The following is a 16102-nucleotide window of genomic DNA, read 5'->3' as shown; positions in this document are numbered from 1 at the left end:
GTCTACAGTTCCCACTGAACTGGAGGCTGCTACTGTACATTCTGATTCTGTATAGAAAAATGTGGAGGGGATGTCCATCTCTAAAGAGACTTTGAAGCAGTAGAATGTCTTAGGGACGTTAGATTCTCCTAAAGAGTGTCATGCCCTGACCTTAGAGATCCCTTTTATTCTCTATTTGGTTAGGTCAGGGTGTAACTAGGGTGGGCAATCTATGTTTTCTATTTCTTTGTTGGCCGGGTATGGTTCCCAATCAGAGGCAGCTGTCTATCGTTGTCTCTGATTGGGGATCATACTTAGGCAGCCTTTTTCCCACCTTTAGTTTGTGGGATCTTGTTTTTGGTACTGTGCTGAATGCCCTACTGAATGTTACATTTTCGTTTTGGATTATTTTTTTATTTTGATTCGGTGTTCATCTAATAAAGAATGATGTACGCTTACCACGCTGCACCTTGGTCCGATCCTTCAATCAACGAACGTAACAAAGAGATGGACCAGAGAGATCGTAAAGCAAAGGAACCGCAAGCAAATTCCATCTGCTGGCAAGTCATTTAAATAAAGTTGTTTTTTGATAATTGTTCTGTATGTGTTTGTGTTATCCACTTGCTGTATGTGGAGCACTAGTTTCAGCATCCCTTTTCACCATATTATACAACGTTGGGCAATGTTCAGATGAAAAAAAAATGTTGTGTAGAAAAGACATGCCTCTGATATGTAACAATCGCTTTCTCAATTGTCCTTCCTTGTGGATATTTTGTTACCTCTTTCTCAACGCATTGGAGGAGAAGTTCCAAGGTCCCTCCCCGATCGGGAGTCCCATAGGGCAGCGCACAATTGGCCCACCGTCGTCCGGGTTAGGGGAGGGTTTGGCCGGGGTAGGCCATCATTGTAAAATAAGAATGTGTTCTTAACTGGCTTGCCTAGTTAAAACCTGTTGGGGCTAGGGGGCAGTATTTGCACGGCCGGATAAAAAACGTACCCGATTTATTCTGGTTACTACTCTTGTAGTAGATTTGGATAGAAAACCCTCTAAAGTTTCTAAAACTGTTTGAATGGTGTCTGTGAGTATAACAGAACTCATATGGCAGGCCAAAACCTGAGAAGATTCCATACAGGAAGTGCCCTGTCTGACAATTTGTTGTCCTTCTGTTGCATCTCTATCGAAAATACAGCATCTGTGCTGTAACGTGACAAGGCTTCTATTGGCTCTCTAAAGCCGCCAGAAAGTGGAATGGGGTGTCTGCTGTCTCTGGGCGAAGAACAGCAGGAGAGTTTGTAAGTGGTCAGCCTGGGGACAGTGAGACTGAGATGCGCTTTCACGAGAATTCTCCATTTTTTTCTTTAAGCCTTTGAATGAATACAACGTTGCCCAGTTGGAATATTATCGCTATTTTACGAGAAAAATAGCATACAAATTGATTTTAAACAGCGTTTGACATGCTTCTAAGTACGGTAATGGAATATTTTGACATTTTTTGTCATGAAATGCGCTCGCGCGTCATCCTTCGGATAGTGACCTGAACGCACGAACAAAACGGAGCTATTTGAATATAACTATGGATTATTTGGAACCAAAACAACATTTGTTGTTGAAGTAGAAGTCCTGGGAGTGCATTCTGACGAAGAACAGCAAAGGTTATCCAATATTTCTAATAGTAATTCTGAGTTTAGTGAGCCCCAAACTTGGTGGGTGTCAAAATAGCTAGCCGTGATGGCCAAGCTATGTACTCAGAATATTGCAAAATGTGCTTTCGCCGAAAAGCTATTTTAAAATCTGACACCGCAATTGCATAAAGGAGTTCTGTATCTATAATTCTTAAAATAATTGTTATGTTTTTTGTGAACGTTTATCATGAGTAATTTAGTAAATTCACCGGAAGTTTTCGGTGGGTATGCTAGTTCTGAACATCACATGCTAATGTAAGAAGCTGGTTATAGCATTCTTGAGGTATTTGTATTTCGCACCACGTGATTCCACTGGCTGTTGACTAGGGTGGGACGTCGCCCAGGGAGGTTAAATAAAGGTTAAATAATAATTATAATAATGGATAATTACACAGTCTTACTATTGGTCTTCAAGAAAGGAAATCAGAACGAAAGGAAGTAAATAAAGAGATGGTAGCTAGCTAGGCTTAAGTAAAGTAAGGCGAATGTAATGAACACGAGGGGAGACAGAGAGCTGGTTTCAAGAGCAAGGCGCAGCAGGTGTTTATTGTAAAGGACACAGGAGGAGGCAGGTAGCTGGGTCCAGGGGCAGGCACAAGATCATACACAGGTCCAAAAGGGCAACAGTACAGACAGGGAAAGGGCTAGTAACGTAGTCCGGGAGATCAGACAATAGGCAGGGAATAGGCAAACGGCGTCGTTAGTGAGGCAGGCAAAAACTATCATACACGGGAGGAGTAAATAAACGGAAAAATCAGAGCTCTGAAAGATGTGTCACAAAACAAACAATACCTCACAGTGATGGTGTGCAAAGAACTGAAATAAATAGTGTGTGATAATGACATACAGGTGTGTGAACAGGTGATTAGAATTCAGGTGATTGGGATCTGGAGAGTGAGCTGCGTTTAGGGGATCTAGGTGTTTGAGATTGTGAGCTGGAAAGTGGGCTGGAAAGAGAGCTGCGTTCAGGGGATCTACATGTTTGAGGGTGTGAGTTGGAAGCAGACATTACAGTGAATAACATTAATAGTCAAGTAGCTGAGTGAAGTTGGCCAAAATGAAGTGCATTGTACCGGGGTGGAATAATGTTCCGGTCAGATACAAATACACTACACATGTTCGCTCTTTTCCTGACCGCGATGGAGTTTTGTGCTTATGGTGTCGATACGACACCTGAAGTCATTCACCAGCTGCTGTTGACCGTGTCCAGTGATCACTTTGTGGCCACTGATTACAATGGGTACCGGTTGAAACCGGGTTTGTTTCCCACCATCTTTCCGCCATAGACGGAAAAGCTCCAGCCATTCAAAGTATGTTGCTAGCTAGCTAAGTTGCTAACGTTAATACCTGTAGCTAGTCACCACAAAGTCATTTATAACGCTATCTGTTTGCCGTTCCTTGAACTAATTTGTGGTGTTTTTAGCTTAGCTAACATTTACTACTTTAACGGTAACATTATCCTCTCCTACTGACTGCTTTGTTTATTTAGCTTTGTGAAGCAATTCTCTTTTTCATTATAACGTATATTCTTTTCTACTAGGCATCAGTTTTATGTAGTGCTATTGATTACATAAAATGACTTGCCCTAGTTAAGGTACACGAGTAGGACACAGCCCTATCCAGAAACACATAGATAAATATATGGCTATGGCCCTAGCTGGTGCATGAGTTGTCATGACAACAAACTAACCCAACCTTACATTCTTTACATTAAAACATTTAGAATATCAGCTGAATTGACATGTAATGACTGACTCTCTGTTTTATACCAGCCAACATCACCAATCACTCTTTCTGTTTCTACCTGCCTGGGAGGGAATGGAAGAAGGAGAAGGGTGGTGCAACAGACATGAGAATAGAACAATGAACCATACTGTCTCGGATCTTTTGTATCCTTTTCACACCCTTTTCAAAGAGGGGACCCAATGTTCCTTCACTCATGCCTCCTCCAATAATTTTTCAGGAGGACGCAAGGAAAGACTAATTAGGACTCGTTAAAATCTTTGTTTTGTTATTCAGTTACACATCTTTCAGGAGATCCGAGAAGCTGTGTGGAGTAATCCAAACAGGCCAAAGACTGGGTAGAGAAGAGTGTCTGAACAGAAGACATTCAACTTTAGAACCCGACTGGTCCAGCAGGCTGTTAAGCGGCGGGAAGATAAACAGATCGCATGCAAAGATCCAGACTCCGAAGTTGACACACCAGACCTAGCTCCCAACATCGCACCGGTTGAAAAACCAACCAAAGAGGAGCTGGTGGCAAAACCTTTCAGCCTAATGATGGCAGTGTGATGTTGTGGAACGCCATCAGTAACATTGATGGCTGTGTGCAATGTGACTGCTATGTGGACCACCTGGAACAGCACCATTCTCTACCTCAGGGTGTATTCATTCCGGTAAACTCACGGGCATAGACATCAGAATGAATAGAACAGGCTTGGAACCTATAACTCCGGAAATTTGACTGGTCGACTAATGGGTACACTTGCAGTGGATGCCTGATGTTGTCATCAAATCAAATGTTATTTGTCACATGCTTCATAAACAACAGGTGAAGACTAACAGTGAAATGCTTACTTACGGGCCCTTCCCAACAATGCAGAGAGAAAATAGAGAATTAATAGAAAAGCAATAACACGTAATAATAAATACACAATGAGTGACGATAACTATATACAAGGGGTAAAAGTAACGAGTCGATGTGCAGGGGTACAAGGTAAATGAGGTAGATGTGTACATATAACTAGGAATAAAGTGACAGATAATAAACAGTAACAGTAGCGTATTAGGCTTAGTGCCTTTGAATTCATTTTTAGAAACACAAGTTTGGTCAGTCTGTGGCTTCAGGCTCATGCGATGGTGCCTGGAGAGCAGGCCAGCAGCAGCGAATACCTTCTCCGCGCTTGCAGAGCAACTGGGGATGCTAAATACCCTTCAGACCAATCTTGCCAGGCTGGGCAGGGATGCAGAGTTTTTCTATTTTTTATATTGGTAGGCCAAAAAGGTTTTTAGGCAAAATAACCCTATCAAAACGGAAAGTTACTTCAGAGGTAATATGTCAGACAGCCTGTTGGGATATCAGATTTTTTGTTTATAACTACTCTGTTACAATGACACACTTTGCTAGCTACCCATCTCATTCCTTTCTGTTAGCATGCACATGTAGTAAGTACATCATCATGCTTTCGGGATAGGTATCTTCAGATTCCACAAGGATTCTACATCACCGCACTCCGTCTTGCTCCTCCTCATCTTTGTTAGTCACGTTGATTTGTGTTTTATCAGTTTATTTATGAAAATATTTAACAAACTGAATGACAGTAGCTAAAGCAAGGGGCTATAGCAGCACACAAATAGCCTACAAATGCTGGGCCGGGCATGCCCTGAGCTCGTGAAGTGAGCGCTACTGGAGTGAAATTGGAGAATGTCCTGCCTCATGGCCCCAGTATAAAGAGTCAGGGTGTTTTCATGGAGAGAACAAAGGATTCTTCCACCTCACAGAATTGGGGAACCGAACGACATTTATGTTCTGGAGAAGGTATAAAAGATCGGTGAAGAATCCAGCTATGAACTGGTCCGCTTGGTACAATTTTGTGAAGCTCATTAGAGACAATATGGCCATATTACCATACTAAGGTTTATATACTAGCCTCAGCGATGAGACTTACATCTAATGGTTGTATAAAATGATTTAATAAGATTAAAGCTATTTGGAATATGTTGAGATGCTATGTACTGATGTTAATGTGAGAGAATTGTATTTCTGTACAAAGCTTAACTCAGTCATCGGCACGCCCCCAGGGACACAGACTGGACAAGGCGTCATGTGACAGCTTTTCTATGTTCAGCATAAAACCCCCACCCAGAATTTCTTTCTTTAGACCAGGCCTCCACTCCATTACGAGTTGGCCAATAGGTTTGACCATGCATCCCTCTACTGAACTTTAACCATACCACATGGTTAAACTTTTAGACTATCAATACCGACAGAATAATAACAAGTCTTTGATATTAATTACTAGTCTGCAGCTAGAAATTTGTTACCATTGTACGCGAAGACCGGCGAAACATCCATTCTATAACGACATTAATGAATGTCGCATTGAAAGATCCATTCTAACCAAGAGAGAGAGAGAGAGGACGAAACTCTCCAACAAAGATCACGACGACACACTGAGCGTAAATATATATATTGATTGCAATTGTTTCCGAATGAGTGAGCGTTCATGTGCAAAGGCTTAGCATATCAATTGTTAATATTTATCAACTCTGTTGTGCCTTCTCCGCTGCCCCCAACCCCCTTGTTTGTTTAACAAGCCGCTATGCCGGTTTAGCCCACTAGGGCACATTCCTCTACCATTTCTTTGTAATGATACTGTTTTGTGTGCTTTCTGTGAATTACTTAGTTTAGTAAATAAATTATTTTAAGACAATTGATGTATGGATGACTTAGTGAAGACTGGGTTCGTGCAGATAACAACAATTTACGACGTTTGGAATGAGACTGGACGCGAGGTAATAACACATCATTAAAACAAGAAGATAATAGATCAGATCTTATAATATAATATATAATGTTATGTCCAATACGTCCTCTATGTCAACTAGGAACGTCTCAGTATCGTTTGGCTGACCTGGAATGGGGTCAAAGGTGGGGAAATTTTAGACGAGTTTGTCAAGGCATTCCGCGTCAAGTGGGTGGAGAGGGTTGGCTTCATCCTTTGGGGAAATTGGGGCCGAAAGGCCAAGAGGAGAAGCCAAGCTTTGGCTTTGTTGGCGAAGAGGCGCATATTGCTCAGTGCCAAATGGCCAAGAGGAGAAGACTGAGGGACACATGAGGGAGGCAAAGTCTTAAATCTTCTATCGTCTTCACTCCTTTGAGTACCGGGCTCCGGTTGCTTGGTTGGGTAGTCACGCTGTAGCACGTGACCGTTCTGGAATTCCACCACATTGTACCTAAGGGTGGTATTCTGCTGCATTGCAGAGTCTACTTGAGCGCTTAGACTACTGATTTTGGACACGTGAGTGTCGCACTTGCTACTTTCGGTCTCATACTTATCTGTCATGGTTTGCAGATAGAGGTCGTGAGTACGAGAGATTCAGTGATGAGATTTCCTCCGCTTGCTTAGAAATCAATATTTCCATTTGCCTCATCTAAGTTCTCTCATCATTAATTTGGTCAGCGACTTCAATAAGTTCTTCTGACCTGTCATCCAACTTAGTCATTGTGTAAACTTTAATTAACCTGAAAGTGTTGCTTCATCTAGATTAATATGGAAAAGTTTAAAATGTCTCATTTACTTGGAAGAACCTGAAAAGGTATGTTCGACAATTTAACTTATTAAATTGAATGAGACGATTACATCCAATCAATTGAGATTGGCTGGATTATCATAAGCGTAAACCGTAGTTCAAATCTTAGGGTACATTCACCACTAGGGTCACTTATCCCTGAGGCCGAAGCCACATGGGATTCTCGTGAAGGCGGGACTTCCTTCAGTACTGGGTAGTACTGCAAATTTACTTATTAGTTAGTATCATGCCTCATACTGTGGTACGCTATTAACCAATTTAACACATGGTGATGTCACTATGGAAAGCAGAAACTCCCGCCCATGCAAACCTGCTGATTAGAAAATCCTGTGTAGATTGTATTTTCAACCGCAATGATCAGGAAATAACAGTGATCACATTTTCAAATCAAATCAAGGTTTATTTGTCACGTGCGCTGAATACAACAGGTGTACACCTTACAGTGAAATGCTTACTTACAGGCTCTAATCAATAGTGCAAAAAAGGTATTACTTTTACAGTGTTAGTTTCATCAGCTACAATGTGATACAAAACACAGGAAAAACAATGTTGACTGCACTGTTTGCTGCCAACATTTTTCAAGACTATTTAGCCCTCTGGTGGGTATTACGTTTGGTGTAAATTAAACCTAATGTTTGAGCAGTATAAACACAGATTTAACTATTTGAGAACTATCAATTCCGTTGAAATTGATAGTAGCTATTTCCTCGTTTACAAGAGAGAATCTACTGTGGCAATTTACTCGACACATTTTATTAATGTAAAGCTTGTGTTGGTTTACTTATTTTTCATTTCCAATGTATTTAATACATTAATAAAAACGTAATACAGTCTTAATACAGTATGATCATTTCTTATCAATAGGGAAAAAGTAAGTATTCCTGAATTGTCTACATCTAACATTGGTAACTTAAATCAAGCCAATCATGATTTAATTAATATAATCTATGTTTTCATTCACATATAGTCTAATCAAGGAATGTCAAATTACAGCATGGTGATGTCACCATGGAAAGACCAAAACTATATCCCACCAAAACAGGCAGAAATTTCAGGTGGTCTTATCAAACAACTCACTGAAAGGACATTATCATAATTTTCACAATTTCACAGTATTATTCCAACCTCATGGTGTGGAAATATATATTAAACCACATTTTTGGCTGCAGAGGACCTTTAAATTATTTGACTGGATACAGAGAAACATAAACATTGTTTTAGATAAGGCCATACAAGAACTTACTTTAAATAATTTAGCGCAAATAACATCAATGTATAATTTCAAACATTTTATATAACAGGGTGTTTTCCGCAGAGGTGAATGATCCAGTGTCTACAACTGCTCCACCATCTGCAGCAGCTCAATAACCTGGGTGAGGTCGCCCTTAATATTGTTATCTAACACGTGGTACCTGTGACCACACTTCCCCAGCAGCCCACGGAGGGGCTCTCCAGTCTCCTCAATGTGCTCCTCAATGGTTCTGCCTCTTAACTCATCACCATAGGTGAAAAGCACCATGGTGCTTCTCCATACCCCCTCACCCAAAACACTCAGGTATTTCTCCACAGCACACCTATCTTTCTCTGTGAAGGAGTCAACAGGTATGGCCAAGAGGAATGTACAAACAGCCCCATAGGGGCACAGGGATGCACTGCCTCTCATCTCCAGTCTGACCTGCTTCGGGTTGGACAGACCGTATAGACTCCAGCCGGGAGTGTCCACCACCGTGACTGTCCTCCCTTCCACCTCTCCCTGTCCCACCACACAATGGACTGTTCTTTTGCCACTAACAAACTGTCTTCTGCCAAGAATGGTATTTCCTGCTGAACTCTTCCCAGAAACTCTTCTTCCCAGCAGCACAAGGCCAAATGCAGCTGGCCTACATTTAGATGTCTCTGTCAGAAAAAGAAACAAAAACATCTGAATATAGCCTGTGCAGTTATACAATGCTACTAAGTAGCCTAATGTTCTCTATTTGAAATGGTATTCTTTAACCTTTGCCACAAACATTACATTTTACACCCCAGCTCATCATTGAGCCTTGTGAGAGCAGAGCACTTACCTATGGGTACCACTGATGTGACCTGCTGGTTCTGCCTTGTCCACATGTCTTGCATGACAAGCATTTCCATGTCCTCTCCTTGTTTTCCTCCTCCCATCCTCAAGCTCTCTCTCACCTGGGTGTACAACCTCTCCTGTATTTCCCTTGGACGCCTATTTATCTCAACCATCCTATCAATTTTCTCCAACAGCAATTGGACCTTAACCTCTTTGTCCCTGGCATGGCTGTCCAGAACATGGAACTTGTTCCCACACCTCTCCACAAGCCACAAGAGACTCTTGCCCTTCCCTCGGATGTGTTCCTCAGAGGTGGTTCCTCTTGGTATCTCAGCTCCGTGGGTGAGGAGCACTATAGCTCGCTGCCAGATAGGGGCCTGGATCTGCCTCAGATGCTCCTCCATGGCCCTCCATTCTCCCTGACTGAAGTCCCCTATGGCAGAGACCACCAGGAGGATGGCATGGGGCCCCAGGGAACAGAGGGACAGGGCTCGCCCCAGCTCCTGTGCCACGCTGCCAGGGGTGCTGCGCCCCACGTACCATCCAGGCGTGTCCACCACAGTCACCTGTCTTCCTGCAACAGTGCCCTTCCTCTTGGAGCTGTGAGTTGTCATTATCCCTGTTTCAAATTCCCTCTTGCCCAAGATGGTGTTCCCCACTGAGCTCTTTCCACTCAGTCTCTCTCCAAGTAAAAGCAGGATTAGCTTGGAAATACATGGGTCTTGACCTAATATGGAGTTAAAGAGTTAAACACACCTCAAACGTATTGTATATCTATTCATGCTTTCATTTTATTGAGTAACAACACATGATCTTATTAAGAAATAAGGCCAGAGGAGGTGTGGTATATGGCCAATATACCACAGCTAAAGGCTGTTCTTGGACACAGCCCTTAGCCGTGGTTTATTGGCCAAATACCACAAACCCCCGAGGTGCCTTATTGCTATTAGAAACTGGTTACCAACGTAATTAGAGCAGTAAAAATAAACGTTTTGTCATACCCGTGGTATACGGTCTGATATACCACGGCTGTCATCCAATCAGCATTCAGGGCTTGAAACACCCAGTTTATAATTATAGCTAATGCATGTGTGGCACTATTAATGATACAAGAATATAATAACAGTCAAAAGACTTACCAAGAGTGGTTGAACTGTGAGCTGCCATTTGAAGGTGCCACTCTTTATGTTACGATTGAGAAGTGCAGTAGATTGCAACAGCCAAGTCTATGCTCCTGTGACTTACGTTCTGGCGATAACACAACACCTCTTCTCTAGCCTGCTACATTGCGAAGAAGGTACCTTCCATTTGCTTCAAAAGTACCCATTGATTAGTATAACAAACCCACCCTATGATAAGTGGTATCGTAGATTAGTCATGCCCAAGGCATTCACAACAGTTCCAAATTACACTTTACAGTTCTTCAGAAGTTGTTCTAGTTAATATGCAACTAACCAGGCGTGTCATACGTGAGTTGATTCAAGCCAATATACACCGAGTGTACAAAACATTATGAACACCTGTTCTTTCCATGACATAGACTGACCAGGTGAAAGCCATGATCCCTTATTTATGTCACTTGTTAAATTCACTTCACTCGGTGTAGACGAAGGGAATGGTTATCAGTGTGTATCAGGAATGGTCCACCACCCAAAAGACATCCAGCCAACTTTACACAACTGTGGGAAACATTGAAGTCAACATAGGCCAGCATCCCTGTGGAACGCTTTCGACACCTTGTAGAGTCCATGTTTTGATGAATTGAGGCTGTTCTAGACTCAAAGCAAACGAGGTAAAAATGTACTTCCCATTATGTCTTTAAGAATGACTCCTCCCAGTATTCTCTGTTGAGTGATGTCATCCATTGTAACCAGGGGGCAAAGTGAGCAGTATTATTCCTGGGTGTTGTACTTACACGGTATCAGCCCTCGGCAGGACAGTGACATCCATAGGCTACAGAAATAGATCTGAGCTAAGGGAACACCTCAGTCCAGGAGGCAAGTCTGGGATTCCCATAAACAAAGTGTTGAATGGCTGGGGGGGGGGGATTCTCAATACAGGGAAATAATTTTAGAATACATGCCAATCAAGTGGACATACAGCATTGGATGAGCTTGGTGGTTTGTTATTAACACGATCTTTTAGCAGACCCTTTTATCCAGACCAACAGAACTGTTAACCTCGTCCCCAGGCTAATTGTGTATAGCAGCTGAAAGGGGAAGTTAATCAGTATCTTTGTTTTCGAGCATTGGGAGGAAGTGTTTGGTGAATGAGATTACAGCACGGTCAAAATTGAAAGTGATACACATTCAGCATGTTAACCAAGCGGGAATTTAACCCACAAACCTGGTGTTGGTACTATGCTCTAACCCATAAACCATTGCAACCACGGTCTTCGACCATTTAAAGCCACAACACAGGCGGATGTAGATGATGATAATCAAATATAGGTGAAGATCTGTTTGCTCTATTAGCCGCCCCAATAAAAAGCAAGTTGTTTAATAACGTGACTATTTTAAAATATGTGCACAAGCATCCAGGGGCTATGTGCCTTGGCAGCACAATGTTATTCTCGTGTCTGTAATGAAAAAATATAAAACCCATAACTGACTGAACATCAACACAAAATACCAAACTAAAAGCCACTGTTTTTTAAAATTAATTTATATATATAATAAATTCATGTGTTTTGACTGCCACTGTTAAAAAGTATGACTCGTATCACATGTAAGTCACCTGTAAGCATAATTAAGAGCCTTTCTCATTCACCTGTTAAATGAACTGAAAACAGTAACAGGTCTTTTCAGCACCACTGTATAGTACATTCTCTATATTGCATCAGAATATAAAAATATACAGATATGTTTTTTTGAAAACATTCTTTCCATGTTGTTCAATGGCATGACAATTGAGGATGAACAAATTCATACGGACAAGATTGTGATCAATAGTATTACTTCCTACTGGATCGTCCTTTCATTCACAGCACTTTAAAACATCAGTAGCAGCCACACTGAAAAAAATAACATAAGGTACAGGGCATCCTCTGAACACGTAGCACTCTCAAGAGGACAACCTGGGCCCCCCCACACCTTCAGAGGAAGATACAGGACAAGGAGAGAGAGAGAGCAGCCGAGAGAGAGAGAGAGAGAGCAGAAGTGAGAGGACAGAGTAGTACTATACACAGCTGAACAGAGAAACTGGGATGAGACATTGCAGTGTGTTTGCAGGAGGGGGCACTCAGGTTTGTGTGAGCGGTGTGGTAAGAAGAATTTCTGACGGCTCCATGTTGTCCTACTCCAACCCGTCAGCAGGGGGCGACGCAGCAACACAGTTCAGTTAATCTTCCACCGTGATGATGGTGGTAATACCAATACAAAAATAAACAAGAAAATCCAAAACAAAAATTGAAACAACGTCTTTGAATATTGAGGCGATCTCGAACAAGAAGAGAAGAAGGTGCGGTCGGGACGAGAGTTTGGTTTGTTGCAGTGCATAGAGAGGGACTTCGGAGACGGAGATGCTCCCCTGTCTTAGCCTAACACACATACTCTCTGAGACACACACACGCAAGCACAGGCACAGGCCGACTCCCCCGACCACCCTGCTCTCCAAGAGCAGAGAGAGAGCGAGGCGACAGAGAGAAGAGAGAGTGAGGAGGGCTGGGTTGAACGGCAACTGCAAAGATGACAGACTCCTGTAGTGTTTCCATAGTCTGAGCGTGGACGTCCAGCAGTAGAAGTAGTCTCTCACTGTTGTGGATGGAGTTGGGGAGGGGGAGTAGTAGTCTCTCTGTTGTGGATGGAGTTGGGGAGGGGGGAGTAGTAGTCTCTCTCTGTTGTGGATGGAGTTGGGGAGGGGGAGTAGTAGTCTCTCTCTGTTGTGGATGGAGTTGGGGAGGGGGGAGTAGTAGTCTCTCTGTTGTGGATGGAGTTGGGGAGGGGGGGAGTAGTAGTCTCTCTCTGTTGTGGATGGAGTTGGGGAGGGGGGAGTAGTAGTCTCTCTGTTGTGGATGGAGTTGGGGAGGGGGGAGTAGTAGTCTCTCTGTTGTGGATGGAGTTGGGGAGGGGGGAGTAGTAGTCTCTCTCTGTTGTGGATGGAGTTGGGGAGGGGGGAGTAGTAGTCTCTCTCTGTTGTGGTTGGAGTTGGGGAGGGGGGAGTAGTAGCCTCTCTCTGTTGTGGATGGAGTTGGGGAGGGGGGAGTAGTAGTCTCTCTGTTGTGGATGGAGTTGGGGAGGGGGGAGTAGTAGTCTCTCTCTGTTGTGGATGGAGTTGGGGAGGGGGAGTAGTAGTCTCTCTCTGTTGTGGATGGAGTTGGGGAGGGGGGAGTAGTAGTCTCTCTGTTGTGGATGGAGTTGGGGAGGGGGGAGTAGTAGTCTCTCTGTTGTGGATGGAGTTGGGGAGGGGGGAGTAGTAGTTCTCTCTGTTGTGGATGGAGTTGGGGAGGGGGAGTAGTAGTCTCTCTCTGTTGTGGATGGAGTTGGGGAGGGGGGAGTAGTAGTCTCTCTGTTGTGGATGGAGTTGGGGAGGGGGGAGTAGTAGTCTCTCTCTGTTGTGGATGGAGTTGGGGAGGGGGGAGTAGTAGTCTCTCTGTTGTGGATGGAGTTGGGGAGGGGGGAGTAGTAGTCTCTCTGTTGTGGATGGAGTTGGGGAGGGGGGAGTAGTAGTCTCTCTCTGTTGTGGATGGAGTTGGGGAGGGGGGAGTAGTAGTCTCTCTCTGTTGTGGATGGAGTTGGGGAGGGGGGAGTAGTAGTCTCTGTTGTGGATGGAGTTGGGGAGGGGGGAGTAGTAGCCTCTCTCTGTTGTGGATGGAGTTGGGGAGGGGGGAGTAGTAGTCTCTCTGTTGTGGATGGAGTTGGGGAGGGGGGAGTAGTAGTCTCTCTCTGTTGTGGATGGAGTTGGGGAGGGGGGAGTAGTAGTCTCTCTCTGTTGTGGATGGAGTTGGGGAGGGGGAGTAGTAGTCTCTCTGTTGTGGATGGAGTTGGGGAGGGGGGAGTAGTAGTCTCTCTGTTGTGGATGGAGTTGGGGAGGGGGGAGTAGTAGTCTCTCTCTGTTGTGGATGGAGTTGGGGAGGGGGGAGTAGTAGTCTCTCTGTTGTGGATGGAGTTGGGGAGGGGGGAGTAGTAGTCTCTCTGTTGTGGATGGAGTTGGGGAGGGGGGAGTAGTAGTCTCTCTCTGTTGTGGATGGAGTTGGGGAGGGGGAGTAGTAGTCTCTCTGTTGTGGATGGAGTTGGGGAGGGGGAGTAGTAGTCTCTCTCTGTTGTGGATGGAGTTGGGGAGGAGGGAGTAGTAGTCTCTCTGTTGTGGATGGAGTTGGGGAGGGGGGAGTAGTAGTCTCTCTGTTGTGGATGGAGTTGGGGAGGGGGGAGTAGTAGTCTCTCTCTGTTGTGGATGGAGTTGGGGAGGGGGGAGTAGTAGTCTCTCTGTTGTGGATGGAGTTGGGGAGGGGGGAGTAGTAGTCTCTCTGTTGTGGATGGAGTTGGGGAGGGGGGAGTAGTAGTCTCTCTGTTGTGGATGGAGTTGGGGAGGGGGGAGTAGTAGTCTCTCTCTGTTGTGGATGGAGTTGGGGAGGGGGAGTAGTAGTCTCTCTGTTGTGGATGGAGTTGGGGAGGGGGGAGTAGTAGTCTCTCTCTGTTGTGGATGGAGTTGGGGAGGGGGGAGTAGTAGTCTCTCTGTTGTGGATGGAGTTGGGGAGGGGGGAGTAGTAGTCTCTCTGTTGTGGATGGAGTTGGGGAGGGGGGAGTAGTAGTCTCTCTGTTGTGGATGGAGTTGGGGAGGGGGGAGTAGTAGTCTCTCTCTGTTGTGGATGGAGTTGGGGAGGGGGGAGTAGTAGTCTCTCTCTGTTGTGGATGGAGTTGGGGAGGGGGGAGTAGTAGTCTCTTGTAGATGTGATTAGTCCTAAAGGGCCTGGCTTTGCCCTCCTCCTCCTCCCTCCCGCCCGCCGTCCGCAGTGCCCTCCACCTCCTCCTCCCGCCCGCCGTCCACAGTGCCCTCCACCTCCTCCTCCCTCCCGCCCGCCGTCCGCAGTGCCCTCCACCTCCTCCTCCCGCCCGCCGTCCGCAGTGCCCTCCACCTCCTCCTCCGGGAGGCCCTCACATCCGTGAGGAGGAGGCCAGCTCGTAGAACAGCACGTAGGCGTCACTGCTGCGCACTTGGCTGGAGGACATTGGCGATACTCTGTGAGGGGAGAGAGGAAGAGGGGATGCATGTGAATGAGCTGTAATGTTGTTGACAGTCTTAACGGTGCAACGAATTGACAATATTATTGGAGCAATGCAATTATGTTGAACTGGGAACAGCCATATTGAGGTTCCCTTCCACTATTATGTCACAAAACCATGAAAATGGATGGTGTATTCAGACGGTTGTTTTCTAACAAAGGTACTAGTTTTACGGCAGTTTTTTGAATAACATTGCGTGGGTACTATCATACTGTGCATTAAGCATAGAGAAGGTTAAAGGAGGAAAGGGAGGGGAAAAAACAGGAGAGAGAGAACTGCATAATGAATGAGAGTGGAGGAGCAGGGAAAGAAGACACAGGTAGCTGCTGGGAGAGAGAGAGAAGCAGATAGGCTCTCACGAGGCAATGAGTGGGAGAGAGGTGAGAGAGCGAGGAGAAGAGAGGGGGAGGTAGGCTACTGCACACTTGACAGAATTTAGGGGAGGTACTGTTATTAAGAAAGTAAGTAGCTCTGGGTGAGTGGTATGTAGCCAGCAAGCAGGACAGACTGACAGACGGACAGACGGACGGACACAGGCTCCTCATGTCCTCTCTCTGCTCTAGCACTCTCAACATGAGGCCCAGCAGATCAGTTGTTACACAGAGGTCCTACACTGTGGTGTACATCCTATTCCCTACTGTGTAAAGTGGTGCACTACTGTTGACCAGACTAGTGATAAAAGTAGTGCACTATAAAGGGAATAGGGTGCCATTTCAGATGTACCCTGTGTATGGAGTGAGGTGGAAGAGTGCTCGAATGTTCTAAACAGGAGTATTTCCAGTGTTCTAAGATTTCCAGTCGATTCAACGCATATGAGCTCAGTTCTGAGCAGTATGGTTTGCTAGCA

The 16102-nt window shown here is 44.7% G+C and overlaps 2 protein-coding genes across 6 annotated transcripts in view; both read right to left on the bottom strand.

Annotated features, from left to right (window-relative positions):
* Window positions 1-7349: 7349 nt before the first annotated feature.
* On the bottom strand, window positions 7350-11555 carry LOC106580776 (GTPase IMAP family member 8). The gene is made up of 3 exons (XM_014162179.2): window positions 10174-11555; window positions 9039-9761; window positions 7350-8871 (listed from the first exon to the last, which is right to left on the bottom strand). The coding sequence occupies exons 1-3, from the start codon at window positions 10199-10201 to the stop codon at window positions 8309-8311; spliced, it is 1314 nt and encodes a 437-aa protein (XP_014017654.1). The 5' UTR covers window positions 10202-11555; the 3' UTR covers window positions 7350-8308.
* A 3266-nt stretch (window positions 11556-14821) lies between these two features.
* The window catches only part of LOC106580775 (ubiquitin carboxyl-terminal hydrolase 2), a 40256-nt gene continuing 38975 nt past the window's right edge, over window positions 14822-16102 (bottom strand). For 3 of the 5 annotated variants that reach the window (XM_014162175.2, XM_014162177.2, XM_014162176.2), the window contains exon 13: window positions 14823-15211. In XM_014162175.2, coding sequence (XP_014017650.1) covers window positions 15127-15211 — 85 coding nt within the window. In that variant the 3' untranslated portion in view covers window positions 14823-15126. Of the gene's footprint in view, window positions 15212-16102 lie in introns of all 5 variants that reach the window. The other 2 variants (XM_045703593.1, XM_014162178.2) reach the window with 1 other exon arrangement.

The sequence above is a fragment of the Salmo salar genome, chromosome ssa20 (assembly GCF_905237065.1).
Source record: "Salmo salar chromosome ssa20, Ssal_v3.1, whole genome shotgun sequence".
Classification (NCBI taxonomy): domain Eukaryota; kingdom Metazoa; phylum Chordata; class Actinopteri; order Salmoniformes; family Salmonidae; genus Salmo; species Salmo salar.
The sequence above is the reverse complement of the archived record's forward strand: the minus strand, read 5'-3'. Positions and strand labels throughout refer to the sequence as shown.

Bases quoted from the DNA above. Each gene is read 5' to 3' on its own strand.
- LOC106580776 (XM_014162179.2), bottom strand. From the start codon at position 10,201: ATGGCAGCTCACAGTTCAACCACTCTTG. The intron at 9,762-10,173 runs GTAAGTCTTTTG...ACTCCATATTAG, and splicing joins TCACAGTTCAACCACTCTTG to GTCAAGACCCATGTATTTCC. The intron at 8,872-9,038 runs GTAAGTGCTCTG...TTTTTCTGACAG, and splicing joins CACATCAGTGGTACCCATAG to AGACATCTAAATGTAGGCCA.